This window comes from Papilio polytes, unplaced genomic scaffold (assembly GCF_000836215.1).
Source record: "Papilio polytes unplaced genomic scaffold, Ppol_1.0 DF824169.1, whole genome shotgun sequence".
NCBI lineage: Eukaryota > Metazoa > Arthropoda > Insecta > Lepidoptera > Papilionidae > Papilio > Papilio polytes.
Window position 1 is genome coordinate 4,681,963 of NW_013525035.1, and position 24,947 is coordinate 4,706,909.

General features: G+C 32.7%; 2 protein-coding genes and 1 long non-coding RNA gene across 4 annotated transcripts; 1 reads left to right on the forward strand and 2 right to left on the reverse strand.

Moving 5' to 3' along the window:
* Window positions 1-4,525: 4,525 nt before the first annotated feature.
* On the reverse strand, window positions 4,526-11,023 carry LOC106111302 (MAM and LDL-receptor class A domain-containing protein 2-like). The gene is made up of 10 exons (XM_013293327.1): window positions 10,972-11,023; window positions 9,306-9,491; window positions 8,719-8,880; window positions 8,391-8,561; window positions 7,842-7,968; window positions 7,445-7,619; window positions 6,723-6,849; window positions 6,469-6,600; window positions 5,279-5,779; window positions 4,526-4,738 (listed from the first exon to the last, which is right to left on the reverse strand). The coding sequence occupies exons 1-10, from the start codon at window positions 11,021-11,023 to the stop codon at window positions 4,557-4,559; spliced, it is 1,815 nt and encodes a 604-aa protein (XP_013148781.1). The 3' UTR covers window positions 4,526-4,556.
* A 2,756-nt stretch (window positions 11,024-13,779) lies between these two features.
* Window positions 13,780-14,846, reverse strand: LOC106111454. The gene is made up of 2 exons (XR_001226174.1): window positions 14,393-14,846; window positions 13,780-13,939 (listed from the first exon to the last, which is right to left on the reverse strand). It is a non-coding gene; the product is annotated as an uncharacterized LOC106111454 (long non-coding RNA).
* On the forward strand, window positions 14,838-24,867 carry LOC106111453 (gastrula zinc finger protein XlCGF26.1-like). Of its 2 annotated transcripts, XM_013293562.1 has the most exons (14): window positions 14,838-15,264; window positions 15,626-15,730; window positions 16,551-16,740; window positions 17,369-17,506; window positions 18,322-18,447; window positions 19,388-19,557; window positions 19,771-19,856; window positions 20,698-20,817; window positions 21,744-21,860; window positions 22,513-22,662; window positions 23,710-23,784; window positions 24,123-24,234; window positions 24,485-24,589; window positions 24,665-24,867. In XM_013293562.1, the coding sequence occupies exons 1-14, from the start codon at window positions 15,148-15,150 to the stop codon at window positions 24,827-24,829; spliced, it is 1,776 nt and encodes a 591-aa protein (XP_013149016.1). In that variant the 5' UTR covers window positions 14,838-15,147; the 3' UTR covers window positions 24,830-24,867. The 2 variants fall into 2 exon arrangements, with proteins under 2 accessions (XP_013149016.1, XP_013149017.1); XM_013293563.1 differs by lacking the exon at window positions 24,665-24,867 and having other exon boundaries at window positions 24,123-24,256; window positions 24,485-24,575.
* The last annotated feature ends 80 nt before the right edge of the window (window positions 24,868-24,947 follow it).

Below are 24,947 nucleotides of genomic sequence, written 5' to 3' on the forward strand. Positions count from 1 at the left end.
ATATAATAAAGCGTAAACACATACTTCTTTGTTGCCTAACATGTCAGCAATTACAGCATATTTTTGAATAATTCTTTTTAAAAAAGAAGCCCTACACTTATGTCATGCTTCGAGGTATAGATTTTCACGCCATTAAACTTAGGGGTAAATATTTTGGATAAAATCCCTACTGTGGGAAAGGGACCATAAGTTGTTGCCAACATCAAGGAAGCAAGGTTGTCATCATGTCATGTCATTTTGACATTTGAAATTGATAATTTGACAAATGTGAACAATAAAATGAAATATTTATAATTTTATGCGGATGAAGTCGCATGAGAACAGCTAGTAATAGATATAAAAGACCTTTGGGTACTACTGTTGTGCGATTGTCGATTGTTTCGGAGCCAATTCTACTGTTTAGTTGCAACTAAAAATCGAGTAGTGTCACCTCCATATAAGCTTACAGAAATTAAAGCGAGACTAAACAGTTGTGCGATAGATTAGTTGCCTTCCCTTCCTAAATAACAAATATGAATCCGCCCCTGCGATAAAAGATAACCTAACTTTTTAATGAAGTATTTTCGATGTTGCGTCTGGCAACGTTTGAACTTTTTTAATCTCGGGATTTCTAAAATAGATTTGACCAAAAATTACTTCTATATTTAGCCTTCAATTTAAAACATTTATATTTGATATATTTGACTAACTGCTTCTTTATATTTCTTCAATTGTAACTATTATTTTATACTAGCTATTGCTTGCGACTTCGCGCGCGTGACGTTAAAAATATAGCCTATGTTATTCACAGATAAATTACCTTTCTAACGGTGAAGCAATTTTTAAAATTGACCCAGTAGTTTTTGAGTTATTTCAATATATACAAAAATACAAATCATTCATCTTTATAATTGTATAGACAAGGAAAATTCATTACGTAACAAAAAAGATATAAGCTTTATAAAATGGATTAAAGTTATGTAAATTTAAAATGTACAATCGCAACCAAAACTGCTTTAAAAGAATGTTGAACAAAAGAGCTATATTGAGAACATGGTGCTTTTAAATGACCTTGAATCTAGATGCTGAATCAACGAATACCCATCACTACATAGTATAAAACAATCTCTTACCGTATATATATGTTTAGATCTTTAAAACTACGCTGAATTATGATGCAGTTTTTAATATAGTGATTCAAGAAGAAGGTGTATATGTATACACTAGCTGTTGCCCGCGACTTCATCCGCGTTGTTTTAATAAAAACAAAAAAAATAGCCTATGTGTTCTTAAAGGCGACCCTCTACATCTATGCCAAATTTCATCGAGATGCGTTCAGCCTTTTAGGCTACAAACTCTTACAAACATCCATCCATCCATCCAAAGTTTCACATTTATAATATTAGTAAGATATATAACATAGTGAAGTAATACTGATAATTTTAGTAGTTTCTAATTTGATGTAAATAAACACATTTTTGTATTAGCATTGGACCCGTGCGAAGCCGGGGCGGGTCGCTAGTACACCTGTAAACTTAATTGACCTGGTGATCTCAAGTTAAAACTACATTACCACCTTATTTTAATAAAATAGTGTCGGAAAAATCTTGTACTGTATATATTGTAAATCATTTTCAGATAAGATTTCCATTTCTTCTGAAAAAAACACTTTTACCGGGCCATATAAGTTTGTCCCACTAACTTTATTAGTAACTAGCTGTTCCCGTGCGGCTTCATCCGCATGAAATTATAAAAATTTTCCTTTTGTGTAGTGCTTTTTATTTAATAAAAGGATTATTCAAAAATATACTGTAATTGCTGACATCTTAGGCAACAAAGAATTGTGTGTTTACGCTTTATTATAATAGTATAGATTTGTTCAGTAGAAAATATGTATGTCGATATCTTTGAAAAAAACCAGAAGAGGTCTATTCAAAGTATTTTAAACCGTTTTTTATGTAAACCATTACGTAATTGTTAATCAAAATTAAAGAAGCAAATTAATAAAGCTATTATTCAATTAAGGTAATAATGTGGACAAGAAAACCAATCAACTCAATAAAAAAAATCAAATTTCCTTTAACAATCTTTGCGATTTTATGGTCATTTTGACCATACGATCTTTAGGTTGCTGTGAATTTTTCTCTATTTGTCTTTAATTCTTAGAATTAACAAGCTTAAATCGTGGTGTAATTTTAAATCATCACCAGCTCACTATACGTCCTCACCGAGGGGCTCGGAGCCTACCCTAAGCTATGGTGACTAGGCCATAGTCAACCACGCTGGCCCACTGCGGGTTCACACCTCTTTGAAATTTTTCGCCGATATATGCAGGTTGCATTACGTTGTTTTCCTTCATCATCATCATCATCATCATCTCCCCTGCCTTATCCTACTCCCGTAGGGTCGGCGCACCGGGTTTTCGTCCTCCAAAGCATTCTATCATCCGTCATCTCAGTCATCACTCCCTTTTTGATCATGTCACCTTTCACGCAATTCATCCATCTCTTTCTAGGTCTACCTCTACCGATGTACCTCCACATTCATAACTAACATCCTTCTTGTTACATGCGATTCATCCCTTCTCATAACATGCCCATACCACTCTAACCTTTTACTCCTTATTTTCTCAACCACTGGGGCTACTCTCAAACTTCCTCTAATGATGTTTTCCTTCATCATGTTTTAAATTTGCGAAAAGCAATAGTAATTAAGGTTCTAAATTACTATTCTATAAAAAAAAAACTTTCTTCATTTCCCTCGCATCCACGTAACAAACCTTACATAACAATTGTTTTTGATTACGTCAGACGTCCTTGACTCGAAACTCTTCTATAATACTGCGAAGAATGCAATGTCGTATTGCATCTCTAATTAAATTGGATTTTATTGTTACGTGAAATTAGTCGTATTATATAATAGCCGCACATTGTGCGAGTATGAAATTTTACGAAACATTGAAAATTAAAATAAAGAATATCACAATTATTTTACTCTTACAGTGATTATTAAATTATTTTTAAATAAGTTTGTAGTTCATAATATACAAACAATTAGACATTAAGTTATTTTGGGAAGGAAGAGTAACAGTGAAATTCGGAAAATATATCTCTTGGGAGCAAGATACTATTTTTAAATTAAACATAATGTAAATACTTTAAAAAGAAATTAGGATTATTTTTTTAACATCAGCAAAATATAGAAGACTCATTCGAAACAAAACCTAGGATATTTAACAATTAACTATAAGGAAATAGCTCTGAAAATATCAGAATTTTTAAGAACGTATTCAAAGAAAACTTGAAAATAAATTAAAGTCAGAACACATCGAATTGTCTGAAAAATGTCGCTTAAACATTTTCATGCGGAAACTGTCGATGAATCTTTGATTAAATTGAATGAAAACGGTCATTAGTTTGAAAAAGGAGTTTGAATAATTCTAACAAGATTTTTTTATTCTATTTACAACCGTTAATTTATCAAAGGTTTCGATTAATTACATATAACCCAGCACTAGCATTTTAATTTAACATTCGTAAATAATTGTAAAGAACTTATCTTTGCAACACAACAATCACGTAAAACCAACGTTATCCGTTTACAATCAAGTACAATTTAAAATTTTAAAACATGAAAATTACATTATTAAAAACAATAATAAAAAAAATAAGAAAATCTCTTACCTGTATTCCTTAACAAGCGATCATTATACGTAGATAAAAAAGATCAATTTCGTTCGAGAGCTGATTTACAGTTATTTGCAGGCCGGAATTCGTGGTACTGTGGCTTGCAAACGTCATTTGGTCCGCATATATTTTCGCGCCTGCGCACTAACAAAATGGCGGACGCGTTGGGTCGATAGTTACGCGATAGCATATCTTAAGTCCCGCCCCCATGGCGGGTGACACTGGAAACGGGGTAAAGTGGTATTAAGGTCACCATTTGAATAACGCGCGCTTTTAATGACGCCAGTTGTGTGAAGTGTTGCCATTTAAAAAAATTGAAGTGAAAACTATGTACGATATGACCATATTTTCTGTACAATTTTCACACGGTTTTTACCGTGACAAAAAGGGTTATGTTTACCGTAAGGAAATAAATTCTATTACGACGGGTTAAACCATAACTGGTAATTTTGACTAGTGATGTATCATTCGATTAGCCCACTACAGTATCATAGGCTCATAGGATAGAGCATTTAGCTATTTAGCTTATATTTCAAAAATAAAATCTGTTTTAAAATGCAGGCAATAGATGGCGCTATTTGACCGTTATAGTCGTGTTCTTTTTTAATTAAGTTTAGGTATTTTTTTTAGGTGGTATCTTTTGGTTTTAGTTAAAGAGTTTATAGCGTTTCCGAGTCCTTTTTTACTTTTTTCTTCTCGTCTCAGTTGTCTATGGTTATTAATTCTTATGGGAATCCTTTCTTCAATTTTCATCCCCATATTCAAGTATTAGTAACGGAAAACTAACCTAAAAACTTTTTATCGTTACGCTGCACTTTTGAATTCTCTTGTATCGAGTTAGGATAAAAGAAACAATAGAATAAAAAGCATAATTTAATAAATTAAAATAATTTAATCATCATCTACATCTGTTGATAAATATCTGACTTCTGGATCGCTGGTGACATGACCTCGGATACGCGCCAAAGTGCGTCTGCCGCGAGAACTCCTAACCTCCAAAAGCAACCAAATCAAACCAATGCAACATAATATAGCTAATATTGATATTAGACCCGTCTTCAAACTACCAGATTCTGGAAAGGATAAAAAATTGTCAATTTACTTATTTCAGAAGTCGAACAGCTCCTACACTCCTAGTTCCTCCACTAAGTTAAGCCCGTCTTGTAGAAGCTAGGGTTTTTCCGTCTTAGTGATATTTATTGAAAACATACAGTAATATCAATATAAAGTAATCTAAACAATAAAAAAGATAAGTGAACTTTTGTGACATAATCAGTAAAAAAAAAAAAACAAAAAAAACCATACAAAAATGACTCACGAAAGTTTTAATAAGTTTAAAAAAACTAGAACTAAGGATAACTCTTCCAACAATAAATAGGTCCTATTTCCATTACTAGATTTGACACAAGAAAATAGAGCAAAATAAATATTTGGGATCACATTTATATGAGATAAGTGTAAAAAAAATCTTTTCTCGTAAACATGTTGTAGAATTATGAATCTCAACATTTTTTCTTTAAAAAAAGTTTATTATTAGTTTATTAATAAAAGTGAATTTAATAAAAAAGATTAACTACTAAAGATTGTTGTTCAAAAATAAATACTTTACTTACTTGTAGGCTCTGTCGCGTATTCTATGGTATTTTGCTCTTTGTCTGTATTTTCTTCGTCTTTTATTCCATTATCATCTTCATCTTGAAAAACATCTTGTATTGGAGTGAATGAATAATCTATTTGAATTTTAGGGCTGGTCGTTTTAATAGTTGTTTGTAGTTTTGTTGTAGGTTGTGTTGTTGGTTTGGGTGTGATTGTGGTAGCAATCTTTGTGACTTTAGTAACGTTAGTGACTGGTTTAGTTGTGGTCGTTGATGTAGTTGTGGTTGTTTTTGGAGTTGTAGTTGTTGTCGTGGTTGTTGTTGTAGTTGATGTTGTAGTTGTCGGTTTAGCAGTTGTAGTCGTTGTAGAAGTGGTTGATCGTCTTGTTGTTGAGGTAGTTTTTGGTGTGAGGGTTGTAGTTGTTGAGGTAGTAAATGGTGTACTGGCTATTAATTTTTGCGTTTGCGGCGCGATCTCTGTACTATTGCTCGAATTATCGTCGTTGTTATTGTCGCCATCTGTGTATGAAAGTTATTCCTTTAATTGCAAGCATTTAAATTCTTTAATAATCAGAAGTCGCATAGAATAAACATTACATTTATCTTTTAAGATGTTACTCGCTACTTTATCCGCGTGGAATTAAAAAAAAAATGGTAAAAAACATAGTCTATATTACTCACTGATAACGTAACTGTTTAATGGGGAAAGAATTTTTCAAATCGGCAGAGTAGTTTTTGAGTTATTTCAAAACATAGAAAAATAAAATAAAACAGCATTTAATCATATCACCACTACAATACAATTGGAATAAGAGAAAAAAACACACAACAAAGTAATTAAAAAGGAATAAATAATAAACACGTAATTACACGACAAACAAAATAATTAAAATGTGTATGCAATGCTGACCGGATTGGCTCCTCGCTCAGCTATAAATGCTGGATGCTTCTGATCGAAGCACCCAGCGCTGATCTTGCGCGAGAGCCCTAAATACAAATCATTCCTCTTTATAATTAGTATAGATAGACTAAGAGCGGTTGCAATAACTTATAATCGATTTCAAAAATTATTTCCCTATTAAAAAACTTTGTTATCAGTAAGTAACATAGGCTATGTCTTTTACTAGTTTTTTTTAATTTCACGCAGACGAAGTCGCGAGCAATAGCTAGTCTAGTATATACAAATAGTATGCTAAAAGTGTGCTTACCATTAGAAAATACACAAGTGTCGAAGAAATCGATGCAGCAGTTATTTTCTCTTATACAAGAAGCTGCGCAGGTGCAGCCACCGCTGGCTGTGTTTTTGCCCAGAAGGTCGCAGCGACCCGTACATGAATCCGCTTTAAAAATACAATAAAAAACCTTACATCTCAAACGAGTATTTGTTATTTAATGATTTTGCCATTGTACTTCTGTTCGGTCTTTAAATTACGCCAACAAACTACTGTTTTAGTAAACTTACACGAGATTTCCGAGGGTGTGGTGGCTTCAAGCTGCGCCACGCTGCAATTGCTGCCCTGCAGGATGGCCACGTCATCTATCGCGATGTCGCTAGTGAAACTAGACCCTCGTAGACCTTCGATTACGATCTGAAAACATCAGATATTTCATTAGATGATCGCATGTAACAAGAAGAACGTTAGTTATGAATATAGACAGTAGTGGTAGACAGAAACAGATGGATTGTGTGAAAGGTGACATGATTACAAAGAGTTATTTGGTGGACGAAAACCCGGTGCTCCCTACGGGAATAGGATAAGCAGGAAGGTGATAATGATATGATGATAGATCATGCAAAACTGTTGTGCGATTGTCGATTGTCAACTGTTTCGCAGCGTTCAACTGTTTAGTTGCACAACTAAAAATCAAGTAGTGTAAACCTCCATATAAGCTCATAGCAATCAAAGCGAAACTAAACAGTTGTGCTATAGTTTAGTCAAAGGTGTACGCGCTCCCAAAGTATCTGCGTGGTACTTCAATGTGACTGGCCACGTTACATCATTTTTTCATCATATCGATTATTTATTATAGAAATAGAAGTCTGTTCCAATACTTTAAAGCTTATATAATTATTGAGTTTAAATTCTAAGAAGGGAGTGACGAGGGCGGGAATATGCTGACCCTACATAAGTGAGATAAGGACAAGAAGATGATGAGTACTTTATTATTTTTAGTAATTATTACCTGAAAGTTATCAGAGAAGTCGACAAGGGGCAGAACAGCGTCGTACCAAACGTTACCAAGATTGCCCCACTTCTCGAAGAGAATATACTTCTGTTTCTCGCTACTGCTCAGTCCGAGGAGAGAACTCAAAGCATAGTTCTCCGGTTTCTGGTATACACGGAGACCACCAGTCGTTCTAGAAGAAAATTGAAGATTTACAAAGCTTAAAGTTGAATTAAAAGTACACGGACAGTTACAAGGACGTTACATAGTGTAATGTAATATTCGCATCATGCGATTAGTTGCTGGTTTCGTTGTAACACTACATCCACCCCCCCCCCCCTTATACCACGTTTATAGTAAAAATGCGCATAAAACATGAGCTAAAATAGAATGTTATAGGTTCACGATTACTTACTCTCCATACATATGGTAAAAGAATACAAAGCAGCCATCCTTAGCTAAGGCGCCGTCGTATATCGGCGATATGAGACGGGCGCTGTCATTTACTAATCTTGATGTACTCTCAATATACATATAGTAACCTAAAATCAAAATTATATTTTCATGATATTAAGTAATTTACGATTTTTTCGTTGACTAAATGAAGCCAAGATTAAACAGGAATCATATCAAAACAGAGCGTCGGTAACTCAGGGGTTTAACGACTTGACTTGTAATTCACAGGTCTTGGGTTCGAATCCCGGCATGTAACCAATACGATTTTCGAATTTAATATCTACATCATTTTCCTAACGTTCTTACGGTGAAGGAAAACATCGCGATGCAACTTGCACATATCGGCGAAGAAATTCAAAGATACGTGTGACGTCAACCCGCTGTGGGCCAGCGCCGTTGACTAAGGCCTAGTCAGCCTAACTTAGAGTATACTCCAAGCCCCTCAATGGGGACGTATAGTAACCTGGTGTTGATTGTATAACAATAACAAAGCAAAGATTTGCATTACCTGAACCTCCTTTTCCGTAGGTATGATCGTACGAAGGTCCCGTAAAGAGGAAATTAGAAGGTGTTTTTTGATTCAGCCTGATCCAGTCAAAGTCGTGGAGATCATCCTGCATCCAGCCACAGATCTTCGGATCTTCGAAGTCACATTTCGGTAAACCAGACGACGTTGCATCTATGGAGACAATTACTTCTTAATTAATAATCACAGATACGTTTCCTGACGTCATTTCTAATTTGTTGTTGATTGATGACGATCAAGCACTTTTACTTGAAGTAGAAAGTTCTCGATGAAGGAAAGAATACAAACGTCAGAGGAATGAATAACTCACCAACGCAGGATGGTGCTGTCCCGTTCCATCGTCTCCCATCACAATATATAGTCGAAGAGCCGATCATCTTATGTCCTGGCAGACAGAAGAAAACCACCCAGGCGTTTTGTCTTGAAGGTATCTCCACTCCATTCTCAATAGACGGTACCTTGCATCCTGTACCTGAAAGAGGATTTGTTCAATATATACTATGGCCTATTAAAGGTGACTAACCTGACATATTTTCAGGCTTGTATTCTTTTATCACAAAGGAGGAATAATACGACAGGTACAGTCGTGGAAATCTGCGGTGTTTCACTTTGGCAAAAATTACTTTGTTCATTGTAACGAGACAATCTCCGACTTTTACAAATAACTAATAAGATAGCAGTGAGTGCAAACGAAGGGATTATAATAAAAAAATATCTTAATCATTAACCGACTGCTTTTCGTACAGATACGTATATAAGCTGCATTGAATCGTGTTTCGTTTCGCCTCTCGTTTCAAAATGATCAAACGATTGTAGCTAACACCACCGTCGGTTTCCCCGATTGTACATTTTCTTTATACTAAAGAGGCAATAATTTACATGTTGTTATTAACTTACGAACACAAACGGGCAACGGCACGTCCCATTGCGAGCCCCTGCAGGTTGCATATTTATTGCCAACCAACTCGTACCGCGGCGAACAAATAAACTTCACTAATCTAGATTTTTGTCTCACTCGCACTCTTCCATTATCTATATGAGGGAATCCACATGACGCCGCTGAAGATGAAGAATACAAATAATCTGAAAAAAAAAATTAATAATTAACAATTACACTGCGTAACAGGTCGATATCGACCTGATGTGGTACTTAAGCTAGTGCGGACGAAGAAAACTATGTCCCTCTCGTTCCAAACGATCATTACATTACATAAAGTTATAGCAATTTAATCTATTCTAGTACTGGTGGGTCTAGAAAGACCTGCGACGCACTGTCTGAAATATAATTGGGGGCGTATTTTGGCCCGCCGCCGCACCATATAAATAATTATTATTTTACTTGCCGCAGTAAACGTGTTAAGTTATTCCATGTTATGTAATTAACCGTAAAAAACGGCTTAAACCCGCTGTTAAGCTTCTACCACTCAATCATTTTGTAAAATCTCATAGGATATTATTTTTTTTCCGGCTCTGAGAATTTCGATTCTATAAGAATGCATCGATTTTAATGAAATTCCCTTGTACCGTTCAACTATACTCTAGGCTTATGCTTCAACTAGAATATAGTTCAACAACAGTCGAATGGTCGGTGAATTTAACAACATGATCAGATTTTTTTTGTCATAAAAGGGGGCAAACGAGCGGCGTGAACACCAAGGTGGTCAACGACGCCCATGGATATCCGCAACACCAGAGGAACTACAGATGCGTTGCCGGCCTTTGAGGAAATGATAGGCTCGCTTCTTGAAGGACCTTAAGTCGTATTGGTTTGGAAATATCGCCGAGGACAGACCGTTCCAAAACGCGGCTGTGCGGGGCAGAAAGTTCCGCGAAAACCGCACGGTTGTAGAATGCCAGCCATCGAGATGGTGAGGATGGTACCTGGCGGTCTGTCGTGTCGTCCGATGAAGAAACTCGGCGGCAGGAATCGTTCAAGATGAACTCTCCATTGAGTTAACGCTTCATTAATTACATTTTTAAATTCTTTTGGGTTATTTAACATATGAGCAAGTCTGCTGATCGTGAGAGACCTCCTACGCAGCCTGTCGCCGGAAGTGCGGAGGACAAACCAAGAGCGACCATCCGGTTGATAAATATTTATTGCATTACTACGACTTTATATATTTTTAATAATTTAAATTGCTCATATGTGTCCCTCATTAACAGATCAAGGATTCCAACTACTCTCTAGGCTTGTAGGACTATGTAATCATTGAAAGGAATAGAACCGTAGACCACATCTATTTGCATATAATGTACTTAAGTTTATTAAAACGTTGATTTATATATTTAACGTATACAAATAGTACAACAATTTATTACTTCAGAATTTATTGGGTATATAATTCATAGAAAAATACTCTCTCTATAAAGTTTTCGCCCTCGACTTCATCCGCGCGGAATTAACTAAAAAAATTAATAATTAGCCTGTGTTTTAATCTAATTACTATGTTTTAAATATACATAGTAACGATTATCTATCCACACGTCCATCCAGACTTTCCCATTTAATAATTCAGTAGTAAATAAAAACGTTTAGAAACCTTGTAAAATACAAACTTACCAGCTTTAATATATCCAATAATAAACAAAACTAAAAAACACTTTACATTCATTTTATAAAATAAAAAAAAACACTACTATAAAAAAAAATAACAAAAACCCAATCGGTTTTCGTTTAACTATAATAAAAATAATCACAGAGTAAAAAAATCCTGTGTTTTCAACATTTGGGACTAGAATTACTGAACATTTACAGAAGCAAATTCAAATGACAAATTAACGCGCATTTTATGTTGTACTAGTAGAACAAAGATTAAGTAACCAAGCAGACAGGATTTATAGGTACAGTATGTGTTGTATATGTATATGCCAATATAATGTACCGTCGGTATTAAGAATAATAAACAGTCGAGTAAACCGCCGTTTCATTAACACCCCTACATAACAAAATATAGGGACTTATGACGGAGAACAAGTTACTAGTGTTTAAACCATTTTGTTATTTGATTTTTGAAATTACATACTTCAACGATTAAACTCCTATAAATAAGAAATCGACGGATAAGAATGTATCATAAGTTAATTATTTAAATTTCCACAAATAAAAAGTGCAGTTAGGCATTAAAGTGTAAAGTATCTTCTATCGCTCGTCTAATCTATGTGACAAACGGGATGTGGTTGTGTAGCTATCAAAGGAAGCGGACTTTCCACTGATATTCTAAATAATACTATCACGGCTTATTGTATTTTTGTTTAGATTATTAAAAAACAAAAAGGATAGCTTATCAAAACTCCCATGGGTTTAGAGTATGAATCACGGATTCACAAAAACCGAAGAAACTTTCGATATCTCATAAAACAGTTGTTTTCTATATATCTTTACTTGTTATCTTATAGGAAGAATGTTTGTTCGTATTTTTGTTATATAGTTTAGTATTACTTTGTTCTAAATCTAAATTTTTGTTTTGCGAAATAAAATTGCCACGGATAACGTAGGGTGATAGCGGCTAGTTATATTATTTTCGAGGAATGAATAACAATACATTATTGTTCTTTGAACTGCTTGATATAACTAGCGAACTAGTTTTTTCCAATAATTGTGTTGTTAAAAAGTAACACGTAAAATGTTTGTGATTTTTTGTGCTATACTTTATTACTAAGTTGTATCTTAGAATACCATGATAATCTTCAATACAAGAAAATTCTTATTTTACAGTTAGTATTTCTCAGTAATTAATTATTACCAAATAGACAGGTGTATGTAGGTTTTTGTATTGTATTGTATCAGTGTTATTGGTAATTAGACGTATTCCCGTTAAGAGGTTATAGAAGCGATAATTTGTGATAATTTTGACTCCTATATGCATGACACAAAAATTAACCGTTTTCGAGTAATCTTGATTTTTCGATTTTTTCAAAAGAAGTCAAAATTGCCACTTCAAAAATTTATTAAAAAAATTATCAATGATATCTTGATTTTTCAGATTTATAAAAACCATTAAACACTGATTATTTTACAATATAAAAACATTAGGTATCTGTGCAAATTAAAAAATGCGAGTTAAAGAACCCTTTTATTCTAATATTTTTCAAGATTCTCACCCACTGAAATGCCTTGAAAATAAAAAAATCGTTACGGAACTTTGCCTGCAGATTTTTTTATAAACATGCCCGTTTTCTTAGCTCTCCCAAAATGCATAACTGGGAGTTTGCTCCAAAAGCACTGAAACAAACACATGATTTTAAAGGAATCGGGCGGTATTCGTACTTGAACTAAAGTTACAGTTGGTTTTGAAAACTTTCATAAACGGGATTTATCTAACGTAAAATAAACCAAAAATACTATTTTAAAATAAAATTTAGAACCGGCAATTGTTTTATAAATAACTGTTTTTAAAATAATCTCTTCTAAAACCTATTTTTGGCAACAGGCAAACAGGAAGGATGTCATGCACATTTTGGTTACTTGCGATTTTCCTTATTTTTGTATAGGTCGAAGCGAAACTTTATCGTTATTTAAAAATATCTTATTGTTATTTATTAATTTCATTAATTAATTTTCTTAAATTTGTCTTTTTGGTTTATTTTACGTTTGTTATTTGTTATTGTTTTTAATTTCTTTCATGGAAATTTTCCATCGCTAAAAATTATTGAAATCCCCGTTCTTTGTGATATAAACAACTTATTCGGTTCTACACGTAAAATATAAAATATCTGTTTTTTTTCCTGATACTACCTATTAGCTACCATGTTGTGAACAAATTCTAATTTTAATGTGCAAATTTTAAAATAATCATATTAACTTTAATTCCCGTCAAAAACACACATTGATATTTTTACAATAAAAGCCAAAAAGATAGATTCTGTAATTTATTAGCTGTGCTTAAAAAACGTCACGTCCATCCACCCACTGACATTGACAATTTGACTTTGACAAATGAAACAATTCGACAAATAATATTATGAAACCTTCACAGAGTACTTTGTAACATATTGAAATAGAGACCAATCTTCGGCCTAAAATTGGGTAACACGAAGAAAAGCGCCATCTGTATTTCATAGTTTACAACTTTCTTTCTTTCTTGTTTTGTTTTTATTTTTTTTTAATGAAATGGGACAAACGAGCGTTATTTAAAATAATAATATAGGTTATATAAATATCTAAATATCTGTGTTATGAAATATAGATATTTAGATATTTATACACCTATATTATATCTGTTATAAATATCTAACCATTATGAAAAGATTTATATATCCACCCAAATAGTGCATTATACCAATTAGGAAGTAACAACAAAGGATACTGTTGGATGGTTACTTTCTGCTGTCCCGAGCTCTGGAGGTGTAGGGCTATTGAAACACTGTCTTCACATAGTTAACAAGTATATTATAAGTATCAACAATCACATTTTATACAATCTCATATTTCATATATCCTACGGTGTTACGCGGTACGTATTGAGATGAGAAATCATACATAAACATCAGTGACATCAGTTGTACAAGTTGTAGTACTTGATGCATACCTTAAAATAATAATCTTTTATTTTAACAAAAAATAATAAGGCTAGTGACTAAAACCGTAATACCATATGGCACTAACTATTAAAATCTGAGACTAATGGCCCAAATAAAATATTCCCACCTTCTTACTGGTTACATCTTATTTAGTATTATTGCACTCATTAAAAGCATGCTTTAATGTACAAAAAAGTCTAAGAGAGATTAGTGTAACAATTTACTACTTTTGCTTTACTGCTGTAAATATGGTTCTGAAAGAACCAAATACATGTTAAAGACAAAACACTACAAACAAATACTTAAGTAGTCCGGCAATGTTCAGAGGCACAAGGCCATAGATGTGGACTATAGCTATAAATTAAATTCTCATTATACGAGAGGAGACGTCTTACTGCTGGATAGAGACAGTGTTATATAAAAGTATGTTCTGAAGTAAGTAGACATAGAAACAGACATACCTCCTCTTTCTTTACAATCAGGACTGCACCTACCTAAATACTGTTGAGTATTTTCAATTAAACGATAATACAGAGTACTTTAACGATAAATAAATGTAATAGACATTTTACTTATTGAACTGACATCGAATTACAAGTGACAATTAAAAAGAAGTAAATCAGAGTTGAAAAAAGGTTTCATTCAACAAATACACAAAAAAAAAACACTACAAGAAGAGCTACTAAATAGCGGCATCTATCGTATATTAATTGAACTAGTAATTTTTTATTGGTAAAACAGCCATCTGTTACTGCGCGTTGGCATATATAACAAATATAATACTACTAAAAACAAAATTAGTCTGTTTTTTATTATCAAAATAGATTTAAGGTGCTCCGTTATATTGCAGTATTTTATCTTCGGATTTCCAAGTTAAATGTACTGAGATTGTGCACCCTGGAAACCTTATTTTCATCAATTTCTTTACAATAAAACATTTCATTGGCTACCACAAGAGAAAACTCGCAATGTGAAAACTATTGGAACATAGTATTTATGTTTGCAAGCACTAAATAAGTGATTCCAGAAGTAAAAGTTTAAATACACACTGCCCGCGCGCCAGAATTATAAAAATGTACTCAAATATAATCTGTATTTCAAAGTACACTCTTGGCCAACGTAAGATGTCACATTTTTAAAAAGTAAGATACACTTAGTGCAAAAAAACATGGCGTTACATGATTCAGGAAAAAATTGATCTTATTTTGTCTTTACAATGGATTTAATTAAAGAAGAAATGAAAACATCTTTCTGTGTGAATTGTTTGAGCAAGAACGATAATAGGAATGAAAATTACAAACTACAGAGTGAACATTTGAAAATAATATTAAAGGTGAGTGTAATTTAAAAATAATTTTACATCATGTATAGTAACAATAAAGTATAATTGCTTAGAGGACACCTCTAAGCCTTGTATATACATTTTTAACATTTCTGAAACTTATATATGTTTCATGCCTATATAAAACCATTATCTGCCAACTAATTTATGCTATACATTTTTGAAACCGAACATTCATACAAGGTTTTAAAGTTTTGTAAATGTATATTTATATGGCTGACTGTATTTGACAAAATATTATTCATTTTCACTGCAAATGTATTAGCATCCTTCTCACGCCCTTTGTAGGAAGAGAGACAACTGTATGTTTTTAAAAGACTCATTGTTTATGAGACAAAATATTTTATTACAGGTTGATGATCTCCCTCTATGTTTTATGTGCAAAAAACTAGTACAGAATGCTGAATGTGTTATAGAGAAAATTCTAAGTAATCAATTATTAGTTAATTTACATAATGTAAGTATACAAGTATTTATTGGACGGTTACTTTTCTCCGTCCGGGGCTCTGGAGGTGTGGGGCTATTGAAATATTTTCTTCATCTAGTTAATCATCATTATATTTATAATATCAAAACCATATTTTATAAGTATTCTATAAGTCCTACTATGTTTCTTGGTATGTGTCGAGATGTGAAGTCTAATATAAAACATCAAATATACAATTCTTTATAATTTAAAATATATTATTCTAATATTAAAAACCATCCTCTGTGTGTACAGTGTTGCCTGCCAGTATACAAACATATAAAAACTCCAACAGTATTATCTGTATATATATTTTAATAGTCTATAGTAGTATTTGAATCTTAAAATTAAGTTAATAATGACAAAAATGTATTTAAAAAAATGTTAAACTTCCAATGTTAAACATCAAAGTTCCTTATTATATTCAGTTTCTATAATCATACTTTCATACTAATATTAAAAATGCGATAGTTTAGATGGATGGATGTTAGAGTTTGTAGCCTAAAAGGCTGAACAGATTGTAATGAAGTATATGTTGATGTAGAGGATAGCCTGGAAGAACACAAAGGCTATTCACTTTTGCTTTTTTTTTAATTTCACGAGAATGGAGTTGTGGGCTAAAACTAGTTTTTAATATATAGAGAAAATACAAATACCTAAGTGATGGTTAAGCAGAAACAAAATTAAAACCTTTGCTTAAAAAGGTTTTTTATATAATTTAGAGTTTAAGTATTTTCATATTGTTTTTTTTATTAAAATTTTTCAGTTATTTGCATTAAATAATATGTTTATGTAAATCTTCTTTTTACAGTTTTCAGAACAAACTATTAATGTTATGGTAGAACCATACTTTGATATAGTGTTTTTAGATACTATTGAATTATCTGGCGATGAACAAACGGAACCTACAATTTCTGTATATAAACATGGTGTTTATAAAAAGGATATTAAGGATGAAATGAAATTTGAATATGAAGATTTGCGGGACAATGATTTGATAGGTAAATATAATAAAACTAGCTGTTCCCATGCGGCTTCATCTGCATGAAATTATGAAATTTTATTTCATTATTTACATTTTCAATAGCAAATGTCAAAATGACATGACATGACAAACCTTAGCAATCTTGCTTCCTTGATGTTGGCAGCGACTTACGGTCTCTTTCCCACATTAGGGGTTTTTTCCAAAATATTAACCCCCCTAAGTTTAATAGCGTGAAAATGTATAGCCTAAAACGTGACGTAAGTTTAGGGCTTTTTATTAAAAAAAGAATTATTCAAAAATATGCTGTAATTGCTGACATCTAAGGCAACAAAGTGTGTGTTTACGCTTTATTATGATAGTATAGATTAAATAATAAATTGAACACTGATCTATTTAAATGGACAGGCTATAGATGTACTTTGTGACTATTTGATTTTGTATTTTATATGTTTGCTAACTTTCGCCTGTGACTACATCCGCGTGGAATTAAAAAAGTAACCTTTGTATTCTTCCAGACTATCCATCTGTGCCAAATTTCATGGCTTTCAGCAGTTTAGGCTACAAACTCTAATATCCATCCATCTAAACATTTATATTTATAATATTAGTAAGTTAGCAATTAATTTAGTGTGAAAACTTTTCAGATGTACAAGTAATTGTTAAAAATGAACTACCAGATGTTAACACTGAAAGTGAAAGTGATGTTCAGATTAAAATACCAAAGGAGAATATTAAAAAGAAAAGAGTAACTAAGAAAGGTAGAAAAAGAGAAGCCAAAGTAGGTATGTTGGTTTTACTGTTTTAAAATCAACTTGCCCTTGTCTCTACTGAGAGTGTTTATAAACATTTTTGACCAACTTCCCAAAAGAAGGAGGTACTCAATTCGTCTGTATGTTTTTTTTTTTGGTAACAAGTAACAGATGCCCATAAACATCCGCATTTGCAGCGTTGCCTACCCTTCATTGACGGAGGAGACGCACATAAAGAGGACTTTTTCCCCTTCCTATGCGTCTCCACTGTCAAATCCACTTTTCCCTTTCCTATGCGTCTCCACTGTCAAATCCACTTTTCCTTCCCATTAATTCCTTTTAAGAAAAGGGTGGAAAGGGAAAGGGACTAAAATTAGGCCTCTGGCACCGCACTCATCAGATGTACGCGGAATTGCTTCCACTTTTAAGATACGAAATGAGTATATTAGAGGAAGTTTGAGAGTAGCCCCAGTTGAGAAGGGAAAGAGTAAAAGGTTAGCATGGTATGGGCATGTTATGAGGAGGGATGAATCGCATGTTACAAGGAGAACATTAATTATAAGTGTGGAAGGGTACATCGGTAGAGGTAGACATAGAAAGAGATGGATTGCGTGAAAGGTGACATGATCTAGGGAGTGATGACTGAGATGACGTATGATAGACTTATGTGGAGGACAAAAGCCTGTTGTGCCGACTCTACCGGAGTAAGGAGGATGATGAAGTAATAATTCATTTTAAATATGTAAAAAAAAATAGCTATTAAGTTTGTTTCCCTAAATAAAATGATGATTTACCTATTCCAGTTGTTTCAGAAGAAATAAAAAAAAATATTTTTTAACATTTTTCAGTTACTAACGGAAACTTTGAGGAGATAAATTGTGAACTTGACAATGGGAGTACTATAAATGCTATGGATTTATTACAAGAATTGGAAACAAAGGAACATTTAACGAAACTGAAAAATAAATCTATTGGTATGATATTTAAATGTGATTTATTTACATATATTCAAGCGGTTTGCATTCCAGTAAAGGTTATCTGTAGCGTTCATAACTGGACTGGCATAGTGTGATCAACTTCCGCCAAGTGTAACCGCGAATTAAGTTGCCCCTTAACCTAAATGTGGACGATTTGCCTTGCACAAAGTTATTTAAAAAATGCATAGACTACATATTGAAAATTGTTACCGGTAACTTCTTTGAAAGGTACTACCTCGTGTTTGTATTGACATGTTATAACACATTTGACGAAATTGTAATAATATCCATCTTTTGTTATAAAACACTAGCTGTTCCCATGCGACTTCATCCGCATAAAATTATAAAAATTTCATGTTATTGTTCACATTTGTCAAATTATCAACTGCAAAAGTCAAAATGACATGACATGACAAACCTTAGCAATCTTTCTTTCTTGATGTTGGCAGCAACTTATGGTCTCTTTCCCACATTGGGTTTTTATTCAAAATATTTACCCCCTAAGTTTAATGGCGTGAAAATATATAGCCTAAAGCATGACGTAAATGTAGGGCTTTTTATTAAAAGAGGTATTATTAAAAAATATGTTGTAATTGCTGACATCTTAGGCAACAAAGAAGTGTGTGTACTCTTGATGTAGGTTTTGAGGAAAATTTGAAAAATTTTTCAAGTAAAATGTCAATGCCTCCTCTATATTTTGACTGACTTTCCAAAAGGAGGTACTCAATTCGTCTGTATGTTTGTTTTTTTTATTTTTTTTATGTTTGTTTACGGTATGCCGTAACGTAAAAAAACACTGGCGGAGTCATAACTCCGTATTTATTTTCTCCGTATTTTTTCTCTTCCGTATTTTTTTTAAACTCTTTGGTCTTGCCATTTGTCGCGTCCCGTGCGCATCTTAACACTTACTGATATCTTTGTTCTTTTTTTTTTGTAGAAAGAACGACAATTCAAAAGTTTTATATTAACATAGAAGAATTAATGCAAGAGAGATATATTAAGACCAATGAAGAAACATATATCAATTGTGCATATAAATGTACGGATTGTGTAAAAGGTTTCGCGTATAAAGCTACTTATCATAAACATATGGAATTACATAGTAAGGTATATATTTTTTGGAAAAATATAAGCTTAGGTTTCCACTGTTAAGTTGTGCTAAAAAATTTTTTGTCAATTAAAAAAAAATGGTGTTTTTTTATGTTTTTCGAAAATGGAAACCTATGATTGTATAATTTTAAATTTTTCGGTATATGTTTTTTACAAAAAAAAAAAATTACAAAAAAAAAATTACAAAATATTTTTTTGTATTTTTTTTAGGATAACGGTGATTATGTATGCAATATATGTAAACAACGAATGGATACTGAAGATAAATTATTCAGACATATAAAATTACATCAAATGTAAGTATAAAAACAAAGTATTAATAAGTTACGCAAGTTATTAGGAATCTAGATCAAGTATACCAATCAAAACCTTAAACAATAGACATACAAATTACGCTAAAACTCGTAGAATATCTAAAAAAAATGGCCTCCATATAGAATTTTCAGTTCCTGGACCCAATATTGAAACATCTTTAAAAAAAAACTGATTTTATTGTGATGTGAAATAATCCAAGGAAAACACAAAATACTTTAGTTATAGAGGTTTTAAGTTATCAAAGGTCTATGTTGTAGAGGTTTTGGGCTCTGATGGGAAGGGAACATATTTTTTGAAGTTATAGAAGTTTTTATGTTATCGAGGTTCTACTGTATTACCCCTACCAGTTCTGCATCACGCAACGCATATTTAGATATCTGGGATTTTTTCCTCTGATTTTTCTTGTTTTTTAAATTATTTTATTTCTCGTATGTATTTCTTTTCAAGTATATTTCATATATATCCCCACCGAGGGGCTCGGAGCCTACCCTAAATTAAGGTGATTAGGCCATAGTCAACCACGCTGTACTGCGGGTTGGTTGACTTCACACATATCTTTGAATTTCTTCTCCGATATGTGCAGGTTGCATCACCATGTCTTCCTTCACCGTAAGAATGTCGGGTAAATTATGTACATATGAAAATTCGGAAATGAAAATTACAGCGGGATTCGAACCCAAAGACCTGTAGATTACAAGTCAAGTGCTTAAACCACTGAGCTACCGACGCTCCTAAGTACTAAGTATATTTATTGCATTGCAATATGTTTGAGTTGAATAAATGTTTATTTTGTCCATGTATATGTGTTATACCTTATTTCAGTCGGTATAAATGTTTAATATGCGGTGTTATACAGAAAACAAGTATGAGGGACCATTATAATTCACATCATAGTAAAGTCGCTGTACTCTACACATGCAAAACCTGTCCTAAAACATTCACGTGAGTTTATTTTTATAATGAACGAGTTGCCCGCGACTTTATCCGCGTGGTATTAGAAAACATACGAACTATATAAATTACAAATAGCTACGTATCCCTCGGGAACCGGACATTGTGGAACCGGACATTCTGGGATGTAGCTTATCTCATGTGTACTCCAGGCTTTGTTTTATATCTGTGCCAAATTTCATGGAAAACCGTTCAGGTGTTTAGGCTACAAACGCTAAAAAACATTCATCCATCTAAACTTTCGCATTTATAAAATTAATAAGATTAGTAAGATTATCTTACTAATATTATAAATGCGAAAGTTTAGATGGATGTTTGTTAGAGTTTGTAGCTTAAACGACTGAACGGATCGATGAAAGGCATAGATGTAGAAAATAGTCTCGTAGAACATAGGCTACTCACTTTTGTTTTTTTTAAGTCCACGCGGACGGAGTCGCGGGCGAAAACTAGTCTTTAATAATAAATCTCTACTTCTAATAATGATAAAAGATTTGTATTTATGTATTGAAATAACTCAAAAACTACTGAACCGTTTTTTTTTTCTGAAAATACTAGCACCATTAAAAAGCTATATTATCACTGATTAACAAAGGCTATATTTTAATATTTTTTTCAACTTCATGCGGATGCAGTCGCGAGCAACAGCTAGTCTTAAATATATAGTTACTAGATTTCGTGACTCCGTCTGTAGAAATTATTAAAAAAGTAAATAGCCTATGTGTTCCAGACTATCCTCTACATCTGTGCCAAATATCCATTCAAACTTTTAGGCTACAAACTCTAACAAACATCCATCCAACCATCTAAACTTTCGCATTTATAATATTAGTAAGATTTTTATACAGCCAAACTTCCTAGTACGGTTTTTTACATGTTTCAGCGTAAGTTTGAAGTCTACGTTAAATGTTTTTTTACAGCGATCGGTATAATTTAAGAAAGCATTCCGCCAATTGTCTTAGAAACAGACGCGTGACTTGCGCGCATTGCATGAAAACCTACGCTAATAAAGATGGACTCAGAAATCATATACAATTGTAAGTAAATATACAGAAATAAACATTTTTTACTCGACTGACAAATAGGGTAATTTTTTTTTGCATGTGTAACTAAGTTTCTATGTATTTGTGTTTGTCTATACTAATATAAATAGCAAAGATTTGTATTTTTGGATTTTTGTATGTCTTACAAAAAAAAACATAAACAACTGATTCAATTTCAAAAAAAATTGTTCCGTTAAAAAGCTACGTTATCAGTGTAAAAAATAGTAAAAAATATAGCCTATGTTACTATTGGCTATATTTTTTACTATTTTTTAATTCCACGCAGATGAAGTTGCGAGCAACAGCTAGAATGTGTAAATTCGATACTATTGCACCGATTTTGAAGAATGACGGTGTCATTTGATTCGTTTTTATCCCTAGAGTGTTAAACTAAAGAAATAAAAAAATTGCGTTCAAATTTCACTCGCCATGACATTTTTTCCATTTTAAAATATTTTTTCAATTTTTTTACTATTTTCATGTATTATATTTAGTCAGTTGCGTTTTTTGTGTATTTTTTTTTAATTAACGTTAGTATAATAGTAACACTTTTAAGAAGATCCAACATAAAATACAAAAAAAAACTTGTCCAATGATGTAGAAAGATAGGATAACTTTTTTTTTTTAATCTAGTTTTTCCATACAGGAGACATCCAAATATACTTCCTCCAAAAGTATTGAAGAAGACAATAATATGCAAGGAATGTGGGAAAGGTTTTCTAACTCCGTCCCAACTAAAGGCTCATAATTTGAAACATTCCTCGGAGAAAAGATTCTATTGTGTTGAATGTGATAAGTAAGTAATTACACTTAGAAACACATAATCATACTTACTGTTTTTGTGTTTATTTTAGTTTGTGTTTAGTGTGTAAAAAAGAAATGTAAATTAGGTTAAGTTTGTGAGAATCTATACTATTATAATAAAGCGTAAACACACATTTCTTTGTTGCCTAAGATGTCAGCAATTATAGCATATTTTTTATTAATTCTTTTTTTTAATAAAAAGCCCTACACTTACGTCATGCTTTAGGCTATATATTTTCACGCCATTATACTTAGGGGGTAAATATTTTGGATAAAAACCCTAATGTAGGAAAGAGACCATAAGTTGCTACAAACATCAAGAAAGAAAGATTGCTAAGGTTTGTCATGTCATGTCATTTTGACATTTGCTATTGATAATTTGACAAATGTAAACAATAAAATATTTTTTTTACAATTTAACGTGGATGAATCCGCACGCGAACAGCTACTTTTTCTTAAAATGTTTTTTTTTTAATTTTTTAATTTTCATACCGTCTATGATTTAACACTATTCTAAACTGAACTATGTCTTATCTTACTAATATTATAAATGCGAAAGTTTAGATGGATGTTAGTTTGTAGCCTAATCTGAAAGGATCTCAATGAATGTCATAGATGTAGAGGATAGAGGAAGGATAGGATACTTACTTTTTATTTCTACACACGGCCTAATAGTAAAAGTCTTAAAATCTGACATTTAAATGTCATCTAGAAGACAGGCGTGAAATGGAAGCAATTCCGTGTTTCGTCTGATGAGTGTGGTGCCGGAGGCCTAATTTAAGTCCCTTTCTCTTTGCTATCCTTTTCTTATAAGGACAGGATGGGAAGAGGAAATGGATTTGACGGTGGAGGAGATGCATAGGAAGGGGAAGTATCCTCTTTATGTGGGTCTCCTCTGTCGGATAAGGGTAGGCAACGCATCTGCAATTGCGGATGTCTATAGGCAGCGGTCGCTTCGCCATTTTGGCGGATTCAGGCGGCCGCTTGCTCGTTTGCCGCCTGTTATAAAAAAAAGTTAAAAAACTTTATTTTTTTCCAGAAGTTTTAAATGTAAATATACATTAAAGCAACATTTAAAACTAACATCGCGGCATGCCAACGCTAGCGAATTACAGTGAGTACAATATATAACCGTTTTTCCGTAATATTTTGAGTATTTTACACTGAACTCTATAAATGGACAGGTAAAACATTTTGTCTATTTGTTTTCCGCTTGGTGTTAATTACAGTTGTTAATGGTGTTGATTATAACTAATGAAGTCTTTAATATAATTATTTTATCCGCCTCCCTTATAACAAAAATGCACTCCTTGGCGGATTTAAGTTTTAACCGCTCAAAATATAGGCCATGTCATTAAAATGGCGTTTAAGTCTGAACGATGTAATGTCATGTCCAAGCAACAACCTGTCCATTTACACAGATCAGTGGTTTTATATGATTCTCTCTTTCAGACATGCCTGTACGCAGTGCGACAAAAGATTCGGCATCAAACGTGATTTGGAACGTCACATGAACAGAATACATCTCAATATAAGACCTTATAAATGCGATTTATGTGAGAAGGTAACCTCAAAATCTAATTGACGTAAGATTTGTATTAAAAAAAAAAACATTTTTAACCCTAAAAGCCTCTTTTTTATTAAATTATTTTCATTGTTTTTACTAAGACTAGTGTTTTTCATTATTTTTTACCCTTAAAACCATAAGGTTTCGCTCCTTTCGGGCGTAGATTCACTGTTTTTTTTTTTTTTTTTAAATAAAACTGGTTTTATTTTAAGCAAGGCAGTTTTATCACAATTATGAATTTTTTCAGGCATTCAATAACAGTTGGAGCGTAAAGAAACATAAAAAGAGTGCACACGAAGGATACAAGAGGCCCTACATATTCCCTTGCACTATGTGTGATAAAGTATTTGACGTAAGTTATCTTTTAATTTTACGAATTCCAATTATATCGACAAAACCAAACTAAACTTTGTATGTTAATTTTTAGCAAAAATCGATTCTCAAATCGCACATTCGTACGCACACTGGCGAGCGACCATACCAGTGTACCAGATGTCCAGCGAAATTCACACAATCCAGTAGCCTCGGCACCCACACAAGACTTGTCCATCTCAGGCAAACTAGAAATGGCAAACCAAAAAGCGTTAAATAAACTATTAAAAACAAAATTGATTTTAATTTCCGTCTATTATGCGAAAAAAGATTTTTATAATGCTAAATGTCACACAGTAATCTTGACATATCTTGTTTACTCTATGATTACATGAACA

Excerpts from the sequence above, each read along its gene's own strand:
- LOC106111302 (XM_013293327.1), bottom strand. The coding sequence starts at position 11,023 with ATGAATGTAAAGTGTTTTTTAGTTTTGTTTATTATTGGATATATTAAA. Across the intron at positions 7,969-8,390 it reads CTACGGAAAAGGAGGTTCAG|GTTACTATATGTATATTGAG; the intron begins GTAATGCAAATC and ends TTTTGATTTTAG. Across the intron at positions 4,739-5,278 it reads ATACGCGACAGAGCCTACAA|AATCTGGTAGTTTGAAGACG; the intron begins GTAAGTAAAGTA and ends TATCCTTTCCAG.
- LOC106111453 (XM_013293562.1), top strand. The coding sequence starts at position 15,148 with ATGGATTTAATTAAAGAAGAAATGAAAACATCTTTCTGTGTGAATTGT. Across the intron at positions 16,741-17,368 it reads GCGGGACAATGATTTGATAG|ATGTACAAGTAATTGTTAAA; the intron begins GTAAATATAATA and ends AAAACTTTTCAG. Across the intron at positions 24,590-24,664 it reads TGTGTGATAAAGTATTTGAC|CAAAAATCGATTCTCAAATC; the intron begins GTAAGTTATCTT and ends GTTAATTTTTAG.